General features: G+C 44.3%; 1 protein-coding gene across 2 annotated transcripts in view; it reads left to right on the top strand.

Moving 5' to 3' along the window:
- The first annotated feature begins 1,055 nt into the window (after positions 1 to 1,055).
- arhgef10la (Rho guanine nucleotide exchange factor (GEF) 10-like a) overlaps positions 1,056 to 25,711 on the top strand; it is a 147,223-nt gene continuing 122,567 nt past the window's right edge. For both annotated transcript variants that reach the window (XM_076267300.1, XM_076267299.1), the window contains exons 1-4: positions 1,056 to 1,348; positions 9,185 to 9,538; positions 19,177 to 19,204; positions 22,516 to 22,688. In XM_076267300.1, the coding sequence (XP_076123415.1) occupies positions 9,190 to 9,538; positions 19,177 to 19,204; positions 22,516 to 22,688 (550 nt within the window). In that variant the 5' untranslated portion in view covers positions 1,056 to 1,348; positions 9,185 to 9,189. The remainder of the gene's footprint in view (positions 1,349 to 9,184; positions 9,539 to 19,176; positions 19,205 to 22,515; positions 22,689 to 25,711) is intronic.

Consider the following 25,711-nt stretch of genomic DNA (forward strand, 5'->3'; position numbering starts at 1 on the left):
CCAAGATATACTTTTCATTTGTTGAAGACATCATTTTATGAGCGCTCATGTCATGAACTCAAAAACACTTGTGGACTAGTGTACATTGTGGGACCTCAAACCATTGGCACTATCTAGAGGCTAAATTCAAAACTACACCATAAGCTCAGAGCACACCCACTATCAAAAACAGGACCATGATTGAAAAAGTTTCAAAGGGAAATCATGATATGCCATTGCCCATAACACAACATCTGTGAAGATATATTTCATAGCAAAAGCTTTGCCACAAAACACTAGCATTATTGGACAAATTATAGCTTTTAAGCATTTTAACAATGAGTTTGAATACTGTAGGATACAATGCATGAAGACAATGAAAAAGCTGGATGTCCAGTTACTAATGATGTAGCATTCTTGCCTGGGCTAAGATAATTTATGAGATCCACTGGGAGCTATTAGTGATAAGAAAACCCTCCCTAAGCTCTCTCTGACTTCTTGCCCACTAAATGGAGTTACAACAGTTTCAGTAGGATCTGTTGCAAATGGCTTGTTTCTCCCCTGCATAGTTCTATTTCTGCGCCTGGAGGGAGGCTTTGAGATGTCGTAATCTCTCAAGCCCTGCCAAACACTCTCCCTCTACTTTGTCCTTTCTTTCTTTCTCTCCCTCTCTCTCTCGCTCTCTCTGTCCCACTCGTTTTCCCTTCCCTCCATCTCTCCTTTCAGCGCTGTTGGTTCCGCCCTCCAGTCTGCAGCCCCTATACTGCGATTGAGCGGCGAGCCGTCACTCGTTTGATTGGCTGCAGCCCGGGAGAGCCGTTTGGCCCTGCCCTGTGTGGGCCGTGTCCCGGTTAACAGCAGGGGGGAGAGGAGGGGGAGGGGGAGGAGGATGAGGACGCAGAGAAAGAGGGGAGGGGCCGAACTAAAGAAGGGAGAGAGGGAGAACAGAGGGGAGGGAGACAGGGGCCTCTGTCAGCAAAAGGGGAGTGTGTGTGTGTGTGTGTGTGTGTGTGTGTGTGTGGGGGAGAAAGAGAGAGAGAGCAGGAGAGGAGCAGGGTGGAAACGGCCAGTGCCCTGCACAGACGAAGGAACTTCTCTGTGAGTGGCTGAGTGTGTGGGGCTGTGTGGGAAAGTAAACAGTTCAGGATATTTCCGTCCGTCCAAGCCTGGGTGACCCGTCCATTGGCTGCCTAGCTGCAGAGAAGGTGCCCCTGAAGAGGACGAGGAGGATGAGGCAGAACGGGAGGACGCTGGTCAGCCTCATAGCGTGAAGTAGCCCCGGGAGGAGGGTTTGGGATTTAAGCCTGTCCAGGGAGGCTCTGCGCGCTTGAGACCAGCTGGTTTGGGAAGCACTGCAGCACACAAGGAGGTGAGTCTGTTGCCCATGTACGTAGTCATCCTGTCCACTGTGGACATATATATTTCTCTATCTCTCTTTCCCCCTCTGCCTTTCTCCCCCATTGTCCATCTGACACACTCGCACACACAGGCTGTCTGCATGGCCTCCTTGCAACAAAGACGAGGGGGCAGTGAGAAAGGACGTTGGATGGGGGGTGGGAGAGTGGGCTACCCTGTTTTGTGTGCTCTGCCCTGCTGTCTGCCAGCCCATGCTACGCCGAGGGGAGAGGAGAGGAGAGGAGAGGGAAGGGAAGAGGGGAGACGCACAAAGCCCAGAGGCTTAGTCTCAACGAGTGTTTGGTCTGGACAATTAAACAGGCACTGACCTCCCAGGCCCCACTGTCAGCACTATTCCTCTTAAAGCGACGGAAAACTGGGATGGAGGAAGCCTCGTGGTCCAAGGGATGGGTTGCACTCTGGACCAGGCCTACTCTCCTGAATTGGAGTGCTTTCCAAGAACCAGCTCATGTATATATCTATATGAAGTCTTGGTTGTTTATGAACTGTTTGTTCAGTGCATGGCAGTGAAGCACTTCATGGCATACAGTCATTTCATGACCTCACTGAGCAGCATGGTCTTTTAGCTGCGCTGGACCAGCACAGTCACCCTCAGGAGGAGGAGAGCTGTACAGGATGGGGCGTCCATCTCCTCGGCTCGGTCTCACAGGCCCCCAGTGTATTGGCATGCAGGAAGGCAAGCTTATCATCCCGCCCCCCACCCTCTAATCTGGCTCTTGGACGGGGTTCCCTTCACTTATCCCTTCCCTTTTCACCGATTTTTCCGTCCCAGAATTCCATGGGAACAACGTTTCTTTTTTCTTCCTGTTTTTCCCTTGGAAGTTTCAGTGCCCTTTCCTTTCTGTTGGTTCTCTCTCTTTCTCTCCTTTGCCTTAAAAGTGTCATTAATAGTCTGTGCATGTTTGAGGGGGAGCTCGGGGACAAACGCACCCTGTCCAGGGTCCCCCCTCTCCCCAGCGCAGGCGGCCAACCAATGCCCAGCTGTGGCCTCCCGGGCTCTCCAGGGAGACAGCAGGGAGCCGGGAGTGGCGTGGGTGGAGGCGTCCCACAGGACCCGACACTGGATCCTGGTCGTGCCTCTCACGCCAGTGCTTGTTTTGAAAGGTGTGTGGGTTTGTGTGTGCCCCCGTAGAACGACATACAACTCCCTGTTTGCACACTCTTCCTAAACTCATCAATTTGGCAGACATGTAGCGAGCACACCTACCTGACACATTTTATTTTATGGTCCCAGATGTGGTATGTTTTATGCATGTGAAATATGGATAACCTTTAGAGTGTCTTAGTAATGCTTTCACCTGAAGAGATATATGATCACAGGAGAGTTCTGCTGAGCTGACTGTTGTCTGTGGGAACATGGCCCACACTTGCTGTCATCACTTGCCCCTCACTATTGTTACCTCAGATACATTCCCAGGGGCCTCACCTGCTCTATGCCATCTGTGGTCTGCTTTAGTGTATGTGTTTGTCTCCCATACACTGTATGGTGAAAATAGAATCTGTGTTGTATAGGAATAGGAAAATAATAGTTGTCTATGGTGATTTGAGACTCATCTTGAGGACCCTGTGAGCTTTCAAAGAGCGAGGTAGTCTGTAAATCGTCTGTAGAGCAGTGTGAGGCCTTGTGGTCTTGTTGTTTTGCAAGCAGAACAAGGAAGCACTGACCAAATAGGTATCCCAGGCTTCACTAAGACACCATGTAATTAAAACAACAAAGATGTTGCATGGCCAGTCTGGGAAATAAATGCATGCCTGCCACTGCATTCTTTGTTGTGAAGGCAACCACAAGTACAATACAACATGTGTTTAAACATTGTTAGCCATTGTTACCTTTCTGTTCCACCTGTGCATATAGCAGCACATTGTCAGTGACCGCTTGGTTCAGGGTAGTGGCTGCTCGAGTGGTGGCGGAGATGTGTGGGCATCAGCAAACGCTACTGACACAGGGGTCATCTTTCAGCGCCTTCCCTGCACCAGCTGTGGGGGAGAGCAGTGACCTTGTGCTGGTGCAGGGGCATCATCCCACATGTGTTTGAATTATGCATCCATGCATGTCTGAGCAGCACATCTGAGCAGCTGGCCCTGATGCACTGGGTATCAACAGTGGCTCTAGGGGGGCTTAGATGATGAGACAAAGAGGGCTGAATCCCATGTAAGGTAACAAGTATGTAAGTGTTTTTTTGTTCCTTTTTGTTTGTTGTTGTTGTGCTTTAACCATCTGGGAAATATATGAGGATGTAAATAGCCCTACTGCTCTCTGCGATGTGTATTCTACAGCATCCAGCATCCAGCCAGAAGGTTTAGAGTATTTGGTTCCTTTTAAAAGTGTGTGTTTGTATTGTTTGTACAGGTTCAGCTAGGCCCTTTGAGAAGTCTAACACTCTTCTCCATCTCATAATACTGTCACACAAACTGCTGTTCATTCAAATTCGGCAAACATTGGCAAACGTTTGTGGTGAACATGTTTTTTTCTAAACTGTTACATTTGAACGATTTGGTGTTAACATTCCATTATAACGGTAATTGCATTGTTACCTTCGTCAAGGCCATGTCCACTGTATGTTCGCGGAGAACTACCTCCTCAGACTGTTTGCAAATGTTCGCCAAAAACTCAAGACAAACAAAAACCGGAAATGTTCGCCTATGTTTGCGAATTTGATCGCACCTCTGCTAACATTGCTGCTATGTTACTGTGTGCAAGGAGATTTCATCCTGAAATACTGTGATTTGTTTTGGTGTCTTATATTACAGTGCGTTAGAAACAAGGGGACGATATTACCAAGAAATGTAACGGTGATGAGAAGACCAGTGTTTTTCTCTGCTTTTGTTTGCTTTGGTAGAAGGAGATGACATGATCTGTCTGTGTGTGCAGTTCACACAGGGCTGTATCTCCATAAATGGCTTACTGAGTCTCTTACACACTCACGGTGGGAACGCCTGCACTGATCTCACCTCTCTCTCTCTCTCTCTCTCTCTCTCTCTCTCTCAATCTTTCTCTCTCTCTCTCTCTCTGTCCCCGCTGCACAGGAGCTTGCTTTGATCAAGCACATGACAACAGCACTCTCAATCCCAAACTATCCCATCCCACCAACTCCCCTTCACTGTAATGCTGTGTTTATCACCCAGGCCTTATGGTGGATTAGGCCTCTACCCACCCACACACTCCTGAGAGGAATCCCTCCCCGAGTGGGTGGTGAAGAGCGCGGCTCCTTGCCCACCGTTCCACCGCTGAGAAAATTCCATGTCTGTTTACACACACACGCCAGCAGCAGCTGTGGCCGAGTGGCTATTGTCCATTGATGTGGACGCTGCGTCTGGTTCGTGGCCGGCCCGTGCATTATGCATGTGTACGGTGGCGGAGAGACTCCCGCGGGGTCCCAGCGCTGACCACACCACTGACCACATCACCACACACTTTTGTAGAAGCACTACTGATACGGCTCTCTGTGTCTATGGACACATCACTCAGCACAAGGTCTGTGAGATCTGAACAAAGCACTTGTCTCATAGGTTGGCATGTTTGTCTCCAAGTAACTGCTTACGTACATGATTGAAATGGATAACATGGTCTTAACAAACCATTACACACTATTGTCAGTCTTATTTAGGACACGTTCCAGAAATGCTTTTGCTCTGATCTGCTTAATGTGTATTACAGGTCCTTGTTTATGTGATGACCATAATCACTTTATCTGCTGTCTCACCGGGCTAAATGGCTCAAAGACATTATCCTACAGTTGTTCCTTTCAGAACCAGGGCAGAATTTACTTTTAAATTGTCTCCTGTAGAATCCATTCACAGTGTAGATCCGATATCTCAATGACTCTGTCTTTGATTACAAGCACCGACTTATTCTTGGAGCTTTGATTAAACACACACACACACACACACACACACACACACACACACACACACACACACACACACACACACACACACACACCCGACTAAACAGCTGTTATCCACCTGATCGATCAATATCAAATCATTATCAACCATGTAAATGCGCAACAGCCTTTGTAGTTTCACAGGTAATGCGTCTCCCTGGACGGGCCATGTTCACGACATTCACCTGCACCAATGTTATTATGTAACTCTATATGTTTGACCCTACAGAGACATAGAGACATGCCTTAAACTGTGCTTTGCTTCAGCTTATTGTTCCTCCCTGTGGGTCTTCTCCTGACTGCCCTTGCCGTAGGTGGGATTTCAAGGTAAATTCCCCCCCATCAAACTCAACCTTGTTTGAAGTGCGTTAGTCAAAAACATGTGAACAGCGGTTTGGACAATGTTTGGTTGTGCTACTGATGAGTGGAATGTTTGGATTAGAACTGAAGGTTGCATTCCTCCTCTCTCTGCTCTGCTTAGCTGTAAAGCCACATCACTGTCAAGCATCATGAACGGCAAAGCTGTGTCTCAAAAGGCCTTCATATTTTGTTACTAAAAGATGATATCTGAACTACGAATAAATGTTTTGACTGGTTGACTGGATGCAGTCCTGGGAGAGCAGATGATTTTGAACGGCAATATTTTTTAATGTGAAAATAAACTTGCTAACTTATTTTTGTTTCATACCATGTTGTTCTCTGCTGTTTCTTACAGTTTTGAGCCAGTTGTAACAATTTCTAAAGTTTCTGTTAAGATCACTGCGAAGACAATGAGTCAAGCAACTTCTATGTCTTGTCTCCAATTCCTGGAGAAAAGTTGAATCAAAGCCATGCAAAGTGACATAATTTTGCTTTGATGAAAGTGCCTTCTGAATGACCAAGCCTATCCACTGTAAAAAGCTGGATGGCTTCAAACTCATATCGTCTAAACCCTCAGTGATGTAGCCTTCCATCAAGATAGCGATAACACAAATCCTCTGTTCTGTCTGCATACGGCCAAACCTTTAACATATTTCATGGAGCTGACCCCTTGACCTGTGAGGTAATGAACTTTTTCAGTGGCAAAATGCTGGAACAATGCTTCGAGAGTTTGTGCCGAGGGGTCTCCCACAAAAGCCTCTTTGTGCATCCAAGGACTGAGTGGGCCTGCTGGAGAAACTGTGTTTGTGGTGCCCTTCCAGCAACCAGCTCCATGGGCTGAGATACCACATGAACACAAGCTACGATGATACCGTCTAGCTGACTATAGTTAAAACCAAAGCATATCTGACACTTTCCACATGCATGCTTAGAAGTATTACTGAATACTTTTCCTTATGGACCTCACGTCCCAGTCCGGGACTGCTGTACTTAGTAGAAACCCAGTTTGTCAACATGAAGATGGACAGCCTAATCAAAGAAGTTGCAAAGAATCTCACCGTTAACTGTAACAGCAAAAGTCACAGGCCCTTTCTGACTATGATGTAAGTCCCTTGTCACCAAGTCACTATGTTCCTGAGTTACTGAGACCCCCATGCTGAGAATCACACTGGCTGTGTCACCATCTAGATTCATCTTTACGCCCAAATGAGATTTTCCTTGGCCTGCATTTCCATGGAACAGCCCAGGAATGTCTGCATAGTGCCTCTTTGGAGGGGGGTTGAATAAGTCCCCTTTTAAACACAGCAGATGTGGAGACAATGCCGGTGGTCACTCATGCTGTTTAATTATATCTGTAAGCTTAAAAACCTGCCTCAGTGCCAATGTCTCTGTGTTTAGTGGTCTCTAACAGGACCCCAAGAGAGCCATGCAGTACTGTAGGTTCCCTAGGGCCACAATGAACTGGAGTCCATCCAGTAGGACTTGCTGCACTGCTCCGTCATGTACATTAATCTTCAGACTGACATGGATGTGCAGACGTCATGCTCATAATTTTCCCATCGAAAAACAAAATGAGGTCATTTCCTACTGATAGTATCAGGAGACAGCCGGTTTGGCACAGAATTAACTGCCGAGTGATACTGGACGTTTGGCTGATAGACGGTTTGAGGTTATGTTAAAAAAAATGTTTGTGAATCGGGGCGTTTGCTCAGCTTGAGGCCCCAGTCCTCTCTTCACGTCTTGTGATGTCATTCTCGGGGGACGCCGAGGAAAGGCCCCTGTGGCAGCCAGGAATGTTGGGCCGCGGAGGAGGAAGCAGTGTGGAGTTCATCGAAATGCAAAGCATATGCTGGGGAGGGAGGCGCTCGTAAAAGACTGGTAAAAGGGCTGCCAGAGAGGTGAAAGTGAATCTGACTGGAGCGTTTCCCTCTGTGTGCAGTGTGAGTGTGCAGTGCGAGTGAGAAAGGGCACTAGATGGAGGACTTGTTGTGCATGTTAAAGGGTAGGATCATTGTGGTCTACCAGTTAGCGAGGAGCTCTCTTTATTTCTTATGTGTCTCTTTAATGAAGTAGTCACATAGATGGGGAAAAGACCTTTAGGTCAGTTAGTGTTTGATCTGAGATTTGAAATCAGTGTTGCTCAATGACTAATTCAATGTAAAAATGTTTCCTGGCTAGTGAAGCACATCAAGGAACTCCATCTCCCCTCTCTTGTAAACTCTTGTGGGCCTCTCAGAAGTGCTACGTATCAGGAGCGCTAACTGTCAGACTAGAAGTAACAAATCCCACAGGTCTGAAAACACATGACTCAGCCATGCAGTCATCCAAACAGGAGAGCTCCCACAAAGATAACAAGACTATGTGCTTGGTCACGCTAGTACGTCCGCTACTGGGGCACATTTCACTCAACCACTTTAGCAGCTTCCTGGAGATAAGTGCTACATACCAAAATGGTAAAAATACTTCAATGGGTGGAATTAATCTGTGTGTAAAACCTTTTAGGCAGTTTAATTATGTTAAGAGCTCCTTCGTCAGCCATATGCCCACTTGTACCATCAGCTTAATCTCCTCTCTGTTAGATACCTCGATCTTCTCTCAGACACAAGAGGAATTAGAAAATAGAAAGAGTCTCTCATATATCCCCACGAGGGAAATTAGTTCTTTTGCTTTTTTGCTTCACTCAGAAACCGACTGGACATGCCATCTTCCTCTTTAGATAAGAAGTTATGAACCAAACCAGTGAAGTGTGAACAAAGAGACATTTGTGTTGCTGAGCAGCACATGGATGGTGTTGTACCCTACAGTACAGTTTTAATAGTTCAAGGTTTCTTTCTAAACACCGAACAGTGACATTCCAGGGTTGTGTTTGTTTTTTTCTGCTGAAGTTCTGGTTAGGACGTCGAGTTTTTTTTTTGTCAGCTATTGGTATAGCTTTAAAAAGATAATTAAACAATATTGCACTCTCACAGACACAGCACAGTATTATACAACCTATGCAGAAAAAATGTTTTTGTACAGCAGTGGAATGTTCAATTTTCCATAAAAGGAAACATTGGGCAGTTTTACAAAAGTTATTGCATACAACAATGCATACAAACATAAACAGTGACTGTTTTCATTCTACACACTGTTGTTGGCATCCTGAGCCTTTGGTACATTTTTTCGCTTCGCTCAGATTTTAATCATTCCTCTAGTTGAAGATTAGCACACATGCTGTAGAGGCTGTCTAAGATATGCTACCCAAAACAACAATAGCTTCTTGAATAGGGACTCAGCTTGGTTAAATTGAATTGCAATTATTTTCTGCACTCCTATGTGTATGCATTATACACTTTAAAACTGAGGCGGTTGCAACAGCAGGTGGTCTTAAGCATTGTTGTCACAATATACCAGTAAACAGTCTTTGTTTACTTATAGAAGAGATCATTTTGCAATAGGATTTCATCTTAATATGCTACCCATATGCACAACAGTTGGCACTTGATCATTTGTAATCCACGATAATACTTAAAACACATAATGTAATATTGTTAACATTTCAGAGCACATGTCCACCTCAGCCTCACAGCAGCAGTCCAGGTCAGCTGAGGAGGACGAGGAGGAAGAACAAGGCGAGAAGTTTGAGTTTGAGGACAGCGATGGCGAAGAGCAGGGGAGCTCTGTAATATCGTCTCCAGGTGGTGAAGCACCAGCTGGCACAATGAAGGCGGACGTGGGCGCCACCAAGGACGGCACACCTGGTGCTGCAGCGGTGGAGGAAACTCACCTCCCACATTCTGACAAAGAGACTGAGAAATGCTCAGCAGTGAAGACGACCCAGGAAATATCTACCGCAGCCTCTGTGACTCAGGAGAGCACCAATATCCAGGGTGAAACCTGCACGCCTCCTCATACAGGTAAGATGTACATGTTTACCTCTATCCCTCCGCACAGCTCTGTGTGCCACGTGCTATTTTATTCCACATATCCACCACATCAACATGCTCTGCTGCTCAACTTGTAGAGCAAGCCTCTAGCAGCAGAAGTCACGTGTTATCCCCAAGACAAACAACGCAATGATGTAGCATGTCACCTCACGTATGTTATAGGCTACGCCACTTGGGATAAAGGCATCTGGTTAATGAACCACAATAAATGCAAATATGTTCAGTATGTAGCCATTAACAATGTCTATCACTGTCAGATGTCCAGTGTTTGAGTCGGATTCAGTTCACTCATTAAACTGATTACACACACTACACACATTAAGCGGTGCCTCTGCACCGTGGTAAAGTTGGTTTTATATTGGACGTTGGATATTCGACACATTCGAAAAATCTATTTAGCACTGACTACGAGGGTCGAGTTTGTGTCAAAACAACTTGAATGTGTTTAAACAAGGCCTGCCTATATTACACAAAGCTTCTTTTGTCCAAAAACCCATGTTTTGATTTTATGAATTTTTTACGCTGATAAAAGATTTCAATCTATTATGCGGCTTCACCTTTTGACTTACCCATACTAAAACACATCTCCTGAACTCGGCTTACTGCCCTTTCTAGTACACAAAGCTTCTTTTTCCCTAAAACTTACTCTTTGATTTTATAAAATTTTTAATGTTAAATGTTTCAAATCTATTATGCGGCTTGCCCTTTTGACCTACCCATGTCAAAACACATCTGGTGAACTCGGATTACTGCTCTATATAGTACACAAAGCTTCTTTTTCCCAAAAATCCATTCTTTGATTTTATAAATATTTTTTAATGTAAAAAAAATGCTTTAAATGCTTTAAATCTATTATGCGGCTTGACCTTTTGACCTAACCATGTCAAAACACATCTGTTGCACTCAGCTAACTGCCCTACATAATACACAAAGCTTCTTTTTTCCAAAAACTCACTCTTTGATTTTATATTAATTTTTTACTATTCAAAAATGCTATAAATCTATTATGCGGCTTGACCTTTTGACCTACACATGTCAAAACACATCTGTTGCAATCAGCTAACTGGCCTTCATAGTACACAAAGCTTATTTTTTCCAAAAACTCACTCTTTGATTTTATATTAATTTTTTACTTTATAAAAATGCTATAAATCTATTATGCGAATCGACCTTTTGACCTACCCATGTAAAAACACATCTGCTGCACTCAGCTAACTGCCCTACATAATACACAAAGCTTATTTTGTCCAAAAACTTACTCTTTGATTTTATATTAATTTTTTATTATTCAAAAATGCTATAAATCTATTATGCGGCTTGACCTTTTGACCTACCCATGTCAAAACACATCTGCTGCACTCGGCTAACTGCCCTACATAGTACACAAAGCTTCTTTTTTCCAAAAATGCACTCTTTGATTTTATATTATTTTTTTACTATTCAAAAATGCTATAAATCTATTATGTGCCTTCACCTTTTGACCTACCCATGTCAAAACACATCTGCTGCACTCAGCTAACTGCCCTACATAATACACAAAGCTTATTTTGTCCAAAAACTTACTCTTTGATTTTATATTAATTTTTTATTATTCAAAAATGCTATAAATCTATTATGCGGCTTGACCTTTTGACCTACCCATGTCAAAACACATCTGCTGCACTCGGCTAACTGCCCTACATAGTACACAAAGCTTCTTTTTTCCAAAAATGCACTCTTTGATTTTATATAATTTTTTTACTTTATAAAAATGCTATAAATCTATTATGCGAATCGACCTTTTGACCTACCCATGTAAAAACACATCTGCTGCACTCAGCTAACTGCCCTACATAATACTCAAAGCTTATTTTGTCCAAAAACTTACTCTTTGATTTTATATTAATTTTTTATTATTCAAAAATGCTATAAATCTATTATGCGGCTTGACCTTTTGACCTACCCATGTCAAAACACATCTGCTGCACTTGGCTAACTGCCCTACATAGTACACAAAGCTTCTTTTTTCCAAAAATGCACTCTTTGATTTTATATTATTTTTTTACTATTCAAAAATGCTATAAATCTATTATGTGCCTTCACCTTTTGACCTACCCATGTCAAAACACATCTGCTGCACTCAGCTAACTGCCCTACATAATACACAAAGCTTATTTTGTCCAAAAACTTACTCTTTGATTTTATATTAATTTTTTATTATTCAAAAATGCTATAAATCTATTATGCGGCTTGACCTTTTGACCTACCCATGTCAAAACACATCTGCTGCACTCGGCTAACTGCCCTACATAGTACACAAAGCTTCTTTTTTCCAAAAATGCACTCTTTGATTTTATATTATTTTTTTACTATTCAAAAATGCTATAAATCTATTATGTGCCTTCACCTTTTGACCTACCCATGTCAAAACACATCTGTTGCACTCAGCTAACTGCCCTACATAGTACACAAAGCTTCTTTTTTTCAAAAACGCACTCTTTGATTTTATATTATTTTTTTACTATTCAAAAATGCTATAAATCTATTATGTGCCTTCACCTTTTGACCTACCCATGTCAAAACACATCTGGTGAACTCAGATTACTGCTCTATATAGTACACAAAGCTTCTTTTTCCCAAAAATCCATTCTTTGATTTTATAAATATTTTTTAATGTAAAAAAAATGCTTTAAATGCTATAAATCTATTATGTGCCTTTACCTTTTGACCTACCCATGTCAAAACACATCTGCTGCACTCAGCTAACTGCCCTACATAGTACACAAAGCTTCTTTTTTCCAAAAACTCACTCTTTGATTTTATATAAATTTTTTACTATTCAAAAATGCAAAAAAACAAGCTACCTCTTTGTAGGTAGACATACATCATTTATATTTATTAAGTTAACTATATTTTGTTTTCCATCCAAAGTTCCATTTGGCTGTGTAAATCAACTGGATTTTTTTAAATTTTCAATAAATGTATAATATAGATTTATAGCATTTTTTGATAATAAAACATCTATAAAATCAAAGAGTGGGCTTTGGAAAAAAATAAGCTTTGTGTACTATGTAGGGCAGTTAGCTGAGTGCAGCAGATGTGTTTTGACATGGGTAGGTCAAAAGGTCAGGTCGCATAATAGATTTATAGCATTTTTGAATAGTAAAAAATTAATATAAAATCAAAGAGTGCGTTTTTGAAAAAAAGAAGCTTTGTGTACTATGTAGGGCAGTTAGCCGAGTGCAGCAGATGTGTTTTGATATGGGTAAGTCGAAAGGGGAAGGCACATAATAGATTTATAGCATTTTTGAATAGTAAAAAATTTATATAAAATCAAAGAGTGCGTTTTTGAAAAAAAAAAGCTTTGTGTACTATGTAGGGCAGTTAGCTGAGTGCAGCAGATGTGTTTTGACATGGGTAGGTCGAAAGGGGAAGCCGCATAATAGATTTATAGCATTTTTAAATAATAAAAAATTTATATAAAATCAAAGAGTAAGTTTTTGAAAAAAAGAAGCTTTGTGTACTATGTAGGGCAGTTAACTGAGTGCAGCAGATGTGTTTTGACATGGGTTGGTCAAAAGGTCAATTCGCATAATAGATTTATAGCATTTTTGAATAGTAAAAAATTAATATAAAATCAAAGAGTGAGTTTTTGGAAAAAAGAAGCTTTGTGTATTATGTAGGGCAGTTAGCTGAGTGCAACAGATGTGTTTTGACATGGGTAGGTCAAAAGGTCGATTCGCATAATAGATTTAAAGCATTTAAAGCATTTTTTTACATTAAAAAATATTTATAAAATCAAAGAATGGATTTTTGGGAAAAAGAAGCTTTGTGTACTATATAGAGCAGTAATCCGAGTTCACCAGATGTGTTTTGACATGGGTAGGTCAAAAGGGCAAGCCGCATAATAGATTTGAAACATTTAACATTAAAAATTGTATAAAATCAAAGAGTAGGTTTTAGGGAAAAAGAAGCTTTGTGTACCAGAAAGGGCAGTAAGCCGAGTTCAGGAGATGTGTTTTAGTATGGGTAAGTCAAAAGGTGAAGCCGCATAATAGATTGAAATCTTTTATCAGCGTAAAAAATTCATAAAATCAAAACATGGGTTTTTGGACAAAAGAAGCTTTGTGTAATATAGGCAGGCCTTGTTTAAACACATTAAAGTTGGTTTGACAGAAACTCGACCCTCGTAGTCAGTGCTAAATAGATTTTTCGAATGTGTCGAATATCCAACGTCCAATATAAAACCAACTTTACCACGGTTGCCTCTGCAGCCTCTGGACAGGGCTCACACAATTGATAATCACTGCTCCGGTGAAAGAAAAAAAACTCTGACTGTCCCTCGACAGCCATCTCCTTGAGATGTAACTACTTAAGACTGCAACAAAAGCGCGTGTTTCTTCCTCCTTGAGGACCTGCGCGAGCTAATCAGCATGTACAGTAGCAGTTAGCGCTCTTGTTTCAGTTAGTCCCCGGCCCACCTGCATTACAGCACTACAGTAGACAGAGCAGCCCCTAATCCCTCAGTGCTGCTTTTGCTGGTGAGAGGTGATTAGCGGGACGATTAAGAGGCTTTGTAAACAGGGCCCATGAGGAGTAATCATTCCGCACAGCACTGGGTGCAAAGCGCCGCTCCCGGGCTCAATAATAATGCGTCCTCGGAAGGCCCGGTTGCTGTGTGCGCTGGTGGGGGTGGTATAGTGCTGTTATGTAACAGCGGCGTGCGTAAACGGCTGGGGCCCCCACGATGATCCCCTTGACTCAGGGAGCTTTTTGTGTTTACACAGCGGCATGCTATTATTCAGCCCCGCAGAATATCTTGAAAAAAGGCACCTTCTCCGGTCGCTGGGGTTGTACAATTCAAAGCAAGCCTCCGCCTCTCATTTTCACAGCTCTTCAAACGCTGGCTGCATCAACCGTGTGGTGGTTCTGGATTACCCTTTGATTGTGCGGGTGTTTGGATTGTTCTGAACAACACGCGGGGTTGCATTCATTGTTTTTGTTGCTTTGTTGTTATTGTTTTTTTTCCACAGTGGGCATCAAAGCAGATAAGGCTATAGTGCAAAAGCCTGTGTTGTGTGCCTTCTGGTTTTTCCCCACCTACTGGTTTCCTTGCGCGTGCTCACGTTGCTCACCACAGCTGCAGCAGTTGTCAAACATTCACAAACAAGTTGTTTCAGACGGATTTGAAGTCGCATTTCATATCTATCCCATGATCATTACACTACAACCACTCGTACAAAATACATGTAAAATAAAGGCTATCAATTTGCACACTTTATAGCATTAAAATGGATAGCACACCTACGAACCAGAACGATCTATTCAGCGCATTATCTCTTTAAACCACTCCAATTCTCTGAAAACCGTTATCAAATCTAACCTGACTCCGCCAGATGGATTTGCTCCGCATATCCATCTGGGAACTTTTCATTGAAGAACTTTTGGGAAGGGGCGGACATACTGGTTAGCTGATTGGATAAACCATCTGTCTATCACCGCCTTTGTTGGTTATCGATGGGCCAAATCAACCAATTAGATGAACAAAGTATTCTTCTAATGCCGTTTAACATACAATTAAGTTAGGTAACGTGACAAACGTTAAGATGTTTTAACTTACCATTTGTGAACCTAATCAAGACAATTCCCATCAAGTTTTCACGGTAGGCCCTACACTTCTGAAGATAGTATTGTAGCGATCTCACCCTCAGACAAGATTCACCTTTGGCCAGGACGGCCATTTATTGGAGCAGGAAGACTCATACGAACACAGACAACTACATAGGGCAACACAGGGGTAGTCTCAGCCGCACATGCTACACACAATAAGGGTTTACCACACACATCAACACGAGGATAAACACATGAGGTACAACTAAAGAGACTAACACGCTAACAAATACACAACATGGTAAACGTAACTACAACTATTATAACCGACATTACACATTCTAGCATTCACTCGCACTGCATTCTGGGAGACACTCATTCAACGTTAGACATGAACATCCACCGACGCTACACAACCCCCTCCCGAGCCATTGTCATCCCCGGCAATGACAGCTCAGCTCACCGCTCGCGGCTGCGTCGGTGTCAGTCCCAGTGCTTAGTCCAAGTGACCGGAAAGCCTCCGGCTGCACGATAACCCCTCCCGACTGGAAGGGCTCTCGGCTGCCTCTGTCACGTCAGTTCTCCCCCGAACAAGCACCAGAACCGGCCAGACGTGGGTCGTGGTGTTGCTTGGGCCCTCGGTTTCCCGCCGTGCAGCTGCGCTACCTCAAACAGCAGCAAACAGTCCCACTGCAAGCTGAACCCCCGGATACGCTGGAACCCCTGGACGTTCGGTAGCCCCTTCTGGCTACTGTGACAGCTCGTGGCCGTTGCCACCTGTCCACAGCATGCCGATCTCCAGGCGGTCAGCAGTCCACGTCGAGGTCCCTCCTCGCGCTGCCCTCTTGTAGAACTTTTGTCGGCTGTCTCTCGAGCACAACGATGCTCCACTGTGGCGGGAAATGAGACCCCGACCCTCCCAGCAGGCTCGGGACACACAGGAACTCACACACAAAACATGAAAAACATTGCGCAGACTTGCGTCAACCGGAACGTGCGCACTTCAAACAGTCCACAAAACGATAGCTCCCAAGGCTCTACAGGTCGACGTTACCCTCTTGGTCACTAGCTGGAGCACCGCAAGCTCCCGAACTAGCAGCTATGACTCCATCACACTCTCGACCGGCAGCTGACGCTCTGGAAGTTCTTCCGTAGCTGGCGGTGTAAACCCGGCCGCTGTGGCCGTGTTCCAAGGTCGTCAGAGAGTTCGCGCTCTCTATGGATGAGATCCTCGGATGACGGCAGCATCGACATCGGCGTCGAGCCGGGAACTTCTTGCCAGCCGCAGACACTTCCACGACATCAGCCGGGGCCGCTTCCTCCAGCACTGGCAGCTCTCGTCGGCTGTGCAGGGCTGGTCCTGCGCCGGGCCGGAAGGTTCTCCATCCTCAGCGAGCTGGCTAGTCCTTAAAAGGACCATTGGAACATCTGCTGAGGTCCGCCGCCATCTTGCTGGTCTGGTCTTCGGCCTTTTTCTCCATCTTGATCTGGCGTAGATCTTCGCACCCCGGGAGGGGCCCATCCCACTTCTGACACCAATGTAGCGATCTCACCCTCAGACAAGATTCACCTTTGGCCAGGACGGCCATTTATTGGAGCAGGAAGACTCATACAAACACAGACAACTACATAGGGCAACACAGGGGTAGTCTCAGCCGCACATGCTACACACAATAAGGGTTTACCACACACATCAACACGAGGATAAACACATGAGGTACAACTAAAGAGACTAACACGCTAACAAATACACAACATGGTAAACGTAACTACAACTATTATAACCGACATTACACATTCTAGCATTCACTCGCACTGCATTCTGGGAGACACTCATTCAACGTTAGACATGAACATCCACCGACGCTACAGTATATTCCTCCATTATGAACTGGAATCAGCCATGGAGGATGTCTGTGTTGTTCATTCCTCCCAGCTGCATGGCTGAGACTCATAGCTTCACAGTTTACCCAGGAATACTTTCTAATTTGAATAAAACTTGCGCGATAGCTATGCTCATCTCTGTGGATGCCGTCATGTTGTTCGTTGTGTCACACCTCAACTCGCCTCAAAGCCAACGCTGATTGGACGTTCGTTTGGTGAACTGCTCCAAATTTTCTTTAACGGAAAGTATCCAGACTGATCTGCGAGTGAAACCCTGAAGCTCGCGAGATCAGGATGGTCTCACGAGGCTACATCAAATCACCTATATTAATTAACCACGCAACATTTTGTCTTGCATTAGGTGACACGAATGGTAGCCTATTGCTTTTATCTTGTCTGAGCTACTACCAGGCCTATGGGTTTGAAAAGTCAAATGTTCCCTGACAAAGACATTTGAAAATTAAGAATGTTTATTAACTTGAAAAATACGCTAATTTTTGCAAACTCCCTTCATTCAACCCTTGAAGACATCGCGGTCTGGTGCTCTAAAATGTAGATCGTTTCTTCTGTCGTACCATTTAATTTCTACGAATTTAGGTCTACTAGACCTACGATAATGTCATCACCAAATACATCTTTTATTTTTATTTGATCAACCACAAAGAGTAGCATACTGTGCACAGTGCACTGACGGCAGTAGCAGCCTAAGGTAACCAGTAGTTTTAGATGAAGGGCCACCACTTGTTTCAGATAGCCTGGACAACATGTTACCTGGGTGCTGCGTTATTAATTGATGGTAGCCTACAATAGTTAATTGTATCGCGTAGCAGCCAGGTATTAGTTGGCTCAAGGAGTAGGGAATTAGGCTGGAGAGAGTCATGCATGTGTTGCTTTTGTGGGATCGAATCCAGTTTAATGCTAGTTTTCAAAACATATATTTTTTTACATATATTTTTTTACATGTCTTTTGTCCGAGTGGCTGTAATGTAGCCGAGCACTCATGGCGTATATATGAAAAGCAATGAGTAGTAGTGGAGGTGTGCACATCCCCACCGGTATAAAGAAAATAGAAAAATACCAACACCTTGGCTCATAAAGTAATAAGATTACATTGTGGGATAATGTAACAATGTAATAATGTAATCTTATTACTTTATGAGCCAAGGTGTTGGTATTTTTCTATTTTCTTTATTTTTTGTGGGTAAACTGTATGTAACTGCATTACTATTGTCTTATGTGGTGACACATGTGTGATGGATAAGGTGACACTTAGGCCTTGACAATTAGTGTGAATGGGCTCAGCTGATGAATGATCAGCTGAGCAGGTATATGCTCTACTTATACACCTGAGCCACTGCAAAATGACATTTGCCTGAGGAAGACCTTGTCGGGTCGAAACGTTGCAACACTTATTAAATATATGGGAGTTTTAGCAGAGTGCGGGCATTTCATTTCTTTGTATATATGAAAAGCGACTTCAAACCACCTAAAAACTAGCCTGGCGGGCCATCCTATATCATTGAAATGTATAGTCTGGAATCGACCCATTCACCTCGCTTAATCCAAGGGGCGGGCAGAGAATTGTCTTTCAAACTGCCTAGGCATGAAATAGGCCAGCGCTACGACCATATCCGTATCCGGTCGGCAAAACGGCAAATACATCCTTCTTCGAAAGGAATGACTTAAGTGCATTGTGTTGCTCAACTTTCAAAGAAAAGCACAAGTCCAACTCCTCCAAAGTTGACGCCAACGCCGATTCAAACAACCGCTCTTCGCTCGCCATAGCCACCTTCCTTGTTGTTCACCGTCGTAGGACTGTGGTCATCCTGTTAAGCCCGCCTTAAGACTCTCTAACAAAATAGAGCGCTGTGATTGGATGACGTCCACGGCGTCAGCCAATAGAAATTCCTATGGTTTGCTACTAGACGTACAGGCTGAGCAAATTAATTTGCCGCCGCTAGGGTGCGTCTAGATTTCTAGGCTACCTAAAAACAACTTGTTTGTGAATGTCTGACAACTGCTGCAGCGCATGCACGCGCAGGGAAACCAGTAGGTGGAGAAACCAGAAGGCACACAACACCGGCCCATGTGTGTTTTTCCATGTAAGGCTAATTATAATCCAACTCTCTCCACAGATGCGCCTGCCGCAGAGAGACAAACACGGTAAGATATGCCAGATATTTCCCCACAAATCTTCCTGACTACTTGGCTTTAGCTTTGAAAATGACATTTCTCGGGTTTCAGAGGCTAATTCCTGGATTTGCATTTCAAAGAAAATCTTTCTGTGTGCACTGCCTCTCCTCTCTTACCTGATTGCTACACCTTCCCATCACACAACCCCCTGACATGATGGAGATTATGGATTTGTATCATACTGCCAGCACCTTGATCCTCTGCTCTGTGTGTGAAGGAAGAGATCAGAGCTATTTATTTGAGGCTAAGCGACTGATGCCAAGTTTCATTCAAACAAAATAACAATCTGAGGAATCTCAACAAGACAACTGTGCTGAGCTGTACCTGAACAGATGTCCTCACTATTGACATGCTTTACATTTGTGGCAATAATTGAGCCAGCTGTGTTGCCACCTGCACAAAATCTGTGTGAAAAGGTAAACCTTAGTTTTGAGCTAAACAGAGAGACAGGCAGACACACACACACATACAGTACAGAGACTTACATGCATGCACATGGCTATCATGTGAAAGGGCACCTGGGAACTGTAGTTCTGTCCGGGTGAAACAGTGACCTAGTTCTGTGGGGAGGTGTGATGGGAAACGTGTGCCCCTCGGAGAGCCTGCTGCTCCTCCCGTGTTCGTGTTCCTGTGGGCTTTCCTGTAGCAAGCCACATAAGCCAGACGAGAGGAGACCCAGTGGTGCCTCCTCCACCTCTCTTTCCTCTCCTCTTCCCTCTCCCCTCTTTCAATCTATCTCTCATTTTCTCATTCTCTCTCTCTCTCCCATCACCCCTCCTTACCCCATCTGTCATTTCATACCCATTTCTGCTGACTTCACATTTCCACTCGGTGCCTGTCGATATTGTGCGGGTAGAGTACAGTAGAACACAGCTATCAATAGGCTTTTCCACTAATTATATGTACGAGTCAGCAGACAGGCTATTTCTGAGGACCTTCGGAAGTGAGAATAGTCTGTGGAGGGCGCAAAGCATCCTGCCACGTTTTTGCTCAGGTAGTATGAGTTTGGTGGAAAGGACGGGTCAGTGTCGCTCTCATGTTTGTTTTAGGATTTGTATTATCTCTGCAGGCAGGGAGTGACTGTTGACACATAGAGGATAGGCAGTAAGGGAAGACTACTGGAGCACTTCCAAATATAGTAGCCAGCCTCCAGATTATTATTGAGACCATCAGCATTATTCACACCGTCTGGTGACAGTTAGGTGTCAGTCAGGTCATTTCCAGTCACAATATATTTTGCATTTGTCCCATTTGTCGGCAGACAGTTTAACAGGAAGTTCACACAAAAAAGCCTCCCTGTCCACATGGTAGAGCAGTGCGAGGGTTAACCAGAAATCAAAACGGGCATTTGGCCCCACCCACTCCAGGAAGTTGGCGCATCCCCTTCATCCAGCTCTGACCGTTCATCGGCATCAGTAGAGAGGCTGGTTGTCACTGGAGACTGGTGAAGAGCAAATAAATAAACGGAGAGAGGCTTTGAGGAGGGATCAGGGAGGCAGGTGCAGCAGACAGTGACGCAGCCGTAGCGCAGTCTGTGTGTGTGTGTGTGTGTGTGTGTGTGTGTGTGTGTGTGTGTGTGTGTGTGTGTGTGTGTGTGTGTGTGTGTGTGTGAGAGTGTGTGTGCGCGTGCATCGTGAGTGTGTAGGTGTGTGTCAGTGTGCAGGAAACAGAGGGCACAGGGATGAGGAGAGGGACAATCACAAACGGATCTGGGAATACCTTCCCACAGCGTGTCGGCATAATGTTGCACACCCGCCGCACCGGCGGGAGACACAGGTAAACAAAGGCATCCCTGCTTGTCCGCCTAATCCTGAGGGTGTGTGTTTGTGTGTGTGTGTGTGTGTGTGTGTGTGTGTGTGTGTGTGTGTGTGTGTGCGCGCAAGTGAGTTTGTGGAGGGGGTGGAGGCTGTATTGATCTAAGGTGTGTGTGTGTGGGGTGGGGGGGGTTCATCACACACACACACACACACACACACACACACACACACAGTTGGTTGTGTTTAGCAGCAGTCAGGTGTGCTGTACTTCCAGCAGTCTTATTTGCATTCTGGATCAACACCACCTGCTTGTCTCCCTCGGGCTGCTGAGCACTCTGGGGATTGACTAAACCAGCGGGATTATTTAAAAAAAAAAGAAAGCTCCTGTGGATCCACATGGCTCCATATTGCGATGTCTGAGGTGCTTTTTAAAATTCATTGTCTCCGCTCTGCAACATATCAGGTCTAGTTCAAGTTAAATCTAAGCTAAGAAAGAAATCAGTCTTTGTAACCAGTGGTTCTGGGTTGTTAGACATATTCATGTCTAAAGACTTCTGGCTCTCTGCTAATCAGCTGGGCATCTCTCTTGGGAAGTGCTCTCTCCGGTCATAATTATTCACAGAGATAACTGCTATCAGTCATAGTGTGTCGAGGCAGTTATGCCACACTGATGATCTCAAATGCCTCCAGCTGGAACTAGCTCTCCAGAGTTCTTATCAAGTAAGATTCCCATTAATGAAGACAAACAGACAGAAAGTTGTGTTGAAGTGCAGTCAGTCTGAGTATGTAATGTTTTGGCATATGAATAAAGTAGAAGCAAAATGTACCTCATCAGCGGCCTATAGGCCATGAATATCCAGATGCAGCCTGACGTGAACGCAGCCCCAAAACCAGACTGCAAAGACGGATGATCCTGGCGGAGTGAGAGGCTGGAAGTGGTGGTGGGGGCTGACTAACAGCTCTATGTGTCACTCCTTTCCTTGCTTGTGGTTTTATGAGTGGACTTGGTAAGCTTGTCGTCAGCATGCTTCAAAAGGCACCAGTTTGTAAATTTAGCAGGGTGTGGGAGAGTAGTTGTAGTCTGTGGTTGAGGGCGCAGTGGTGCTCTCATCAGACAACAGACCTCATGAAGCCCACACAAAAAAGCCAGAGGAGGAAATAAGGAAGAAAGAAACATGCAATAGAGGCACGGTTGGCCCTGTACAAGTCCTGCATATTTCTGTGCTCATTTACTGAGTCGGGGAGTAGCTGCATGCTAGTGAAAACAACATGGGAGGGTGGGAGGAGAGCTTGATAGTGGAAGTCAGCAGACCCTTCCTCCTTTCCTCCTTTCCTCCTTTCCTCCTTTCCTCCTCCTTCTCTTCTTCTTCTTTTTCCCTCTCTCTGTCTATGTGTGTGTGTGTGTGTGTGTGTGTGTGTGTGTGTGTGTGTGTGTGTGTGTGTGTCACAAGGGTCTTTTAATGGCCTGAGAAACTCCCCCAGGAGCGGTAATAACACGCCGTCTATTTTTGGGGAATGTTCCAGCGACTCGGCTCAGTCGGGCCCCAGTGCTGCAGGGCTCTCAGTAGGAGAGGAGCTCCACGCTGCTGCTGCTGCTGCTGAAGAGGCTGGATCCTCACCGACGCTGCCCGGTACAGGGGACCTCGGTTGGGACGACACCACACAAGCAAGGCCCGTGGAACAGGAGGCAGCTCAAGGTAGGGACTGGAGAAACTTTCACTGCATACACTTAAAAAGTAAAGTACCAGTACTTTATCAAAGAAGCTGAAAGAAAACAGCGAGTAGAATACGTCATCATGTGAAGGATTTTTGGCCATAACAAAACCTACAGAGTGAAACAAACTAATGACTACGTTTTCTCATGCTGTGTATATTTTCAAATGTGTGTACTGCTAAACATATCATAGAATAAAACAATATAGGGCATGTAATTTGTCGGGACATCATTTTACATTTGAAATAAGATGTCATGCTTATGATTTACAACTGGGGAATAGGGATTGTTTTTCTATGAGTCTGGCAATGCCAGTTGTGTGCCAGTTTAAACAGATTGTCCGGGTGTGATGGATAATGTATCCAGATGACCGTGTGGCCAGTGAAAGTCAGTGAATAAATAGATAAGCAGTGAAGTCCATATTTACCATCAAATAAATGTTGCATCATTATAAAACAGTAATGTGCAGCGATCTTCCTAGAGATCTACACTTTGTGTACTGTGACTGTTGCCCTCCAATTTTTTGTTTTCTGTTTTTTTAAAGCTGCGTAATGCAGGTAGTTGTTTCAAACACACTTTTTCAAGTCCTTCATTGGGAAAAAGAGAGTCCATTTATAGGCACAATCAAAAAGACTTTAACTCCAATAAGATAGAAATAAGGAAATTGAATTTAGCTAAACTAATGGCAACAACAGTTGCAATCAAGCTACAAAGAGTGGATCATGCTCTAACATAAACATGCATCTAACACAACAGGGCCCTCATCTGGGTAGGTAAGAGAATCAATGGCTGCATTTGGACAATGGCAATAGTTTCCTACTTTTGACTACTACTTTTGGATCTCCTGCAAGGTCAACCATGTGGCTGATTTCATTTATTGATTGTATCTCGAGAGTGCACAGCCTCGCCCTGCAACCCATCCCCCCCCCCCCCCCCAAAGTCTGCAATCTCTCCCTCACCTTTAGAGAGCAAATGTTGTGGCATCATAATAATACAAAAAGCTTTTATAAGCTCATATTCTCTCTCTCTCTCTCTCTCTCTCTCACACACACACACTCACACACACACACACACACACACACACTCTCTCTCTCTCCATCTCACACACACACACACTCACACACACACACACTCTCTCCATCTCGCAGACACACACAGACAGACACACACACACACACACACACACACACACACACACACACACACACACACACACACACACACACACACTCTCTCTCTCTCTCTCCATCTCACACACACACACAGACAGACACAAACACACCCTCTCAGGCACACAACCTTAGATTCTCTGTTCAACCTGACATAGATTGAATAAATTGCTGGATGGGGATCAATAGCAGGCGGCCGTTGTCATTGCAGGAAATTGCTCTTGGGCTTTTGCCTAGTCAGCCATTGCAAGACCAACTGCAGCCTTCACTATGCCCCTTTCACCCAGGCTAATTGACCAGGTCAGAGGTGAATTACCTTTATTTAATGTGAAGCCTTGCACTCAACACTTTTGTTGTTTTCATAACACCATGCATACATACTGAGAAAAATAACAGCCATTGTCCCCAGAAGCTTCATACAGTTGTCCTGTAACAAGTTTCTGACTTTTGCCGTCTCCTTACTAGTGTTGCACGGTGTATTGATACTAAAAAGGTATCACGATGCCTTCACGCAAAAAACAATACGATTTCCAATGTTTTTAAAATCGATACTTTATTAAAATTAACGTTCTGTGTCTGCGTGAACTGCTGCTCTCACTGCTCCTTGCACGCATCTAGGCAACCGTTAACAAAACCTCACCGGTTTCACAAAAACCGGCGTTGTGTGCACGGCCCCTTAGTCAGTTTTCCCAAAGGACACTTTGCTAGCAGATGGACATGCAGTGATGACTGTATCCATTCTCCCGTCAGCTCAGCTTGTTATTTCTACTGGAATTGCTCTGACTTAGTTCTGCTGTGAGTGAGGTCTCTGACACACACACACACACACACACACCACTCATGCTGTTTCCCATTGACAGCTGGGTATGTTATAGAGGATGTGCGTTGAGTGACAGTCCATTTCTTTGCTGTCTGAATCTAATGCATCTGTGCCAATCTAATGAGTCTGTGCCATCTGTTAGTCTTCTTTGTTGCGAGTTGAAAACTAATAGTCTAATATTTTTAGATTTTATTGAATTGAATGCATTGGTTTACAGTGCATTTTTGTATGGGAGGCCAAACAATTCAAAAGTTTTGAGCTTTTCAGTGTGACAGACAAGAGCAGTCACCCCCTCCTATACACACACACACACACACACACACACACACACACACACACACACACACACACAGTTCAGTATATCCAGGTACTCGATCCACCATCCAAAACCAGACATACTGTAGCAGAATGTAAATCAGGATTCTAGGTCAAGTATACTTGCGTACACAAGGAATTTGGTCTCTGCATTTATCCCATCCGTGAATTAGTGAACACACAGAGCACACAGTGAACACACAGTGAGGTGATGCACACACTAACCCGGAGCAGTGAGCTGCCTTTTTACAGCAGTGCTCGGAGAGCAGTGAGGGGTTAGGTGCCTTGCTCAAGGGCACTTCAGCCGTACCTACTGGTCGGGGGTCGAACCGGCAACCCTTTGGTTCCAAGCCCGAAGCCCTAACCAGTAGGCCACGACTGAACCCTTCTACACTTCCATGCTTAGCCTTTAGGTGGCGCTGGCACACATGCATTGCACCTATCCAGTTAAATTAGACCAGTGATTTTCAAACTTTTCCCGTTATTCCCCACTTTGGATGTGGGGAATTTTCAAGCCCCACCTGACCCTATCACCCAGCAAAATGGTAAAGTTAAAATATTATTGTCACATTTTGGTTTCACATTTCCTGTCTCAGTCCCCTGGATCCTATGATCCTTTAATTTATACGTAGGCCTGTTTATGAGGTCTTGTATGTGTGGTATGTATGCTATGATCTTCCATGTCAAAAAAGAAGGGCATGA

This window comes from Alosa pseudoharengus, unplaced genomic scaffold (assembly GCF_046254945.1).
Source record: "Alosa pseudoharengus isolate Yale_2024_CS ecotype anadromous, Long Island Sound unplaced genomic scaffold, YU_APseudo_1.1 YU_APseudo_1.1_scf_5, whole genome shotgun sequence".
Lineage (NCBI taxonomy): Eukaryota > Metazoa > Chordata > Actinopteri > Clupeiformes > Clupeidae > Alosa > Alosa pseudoharengus.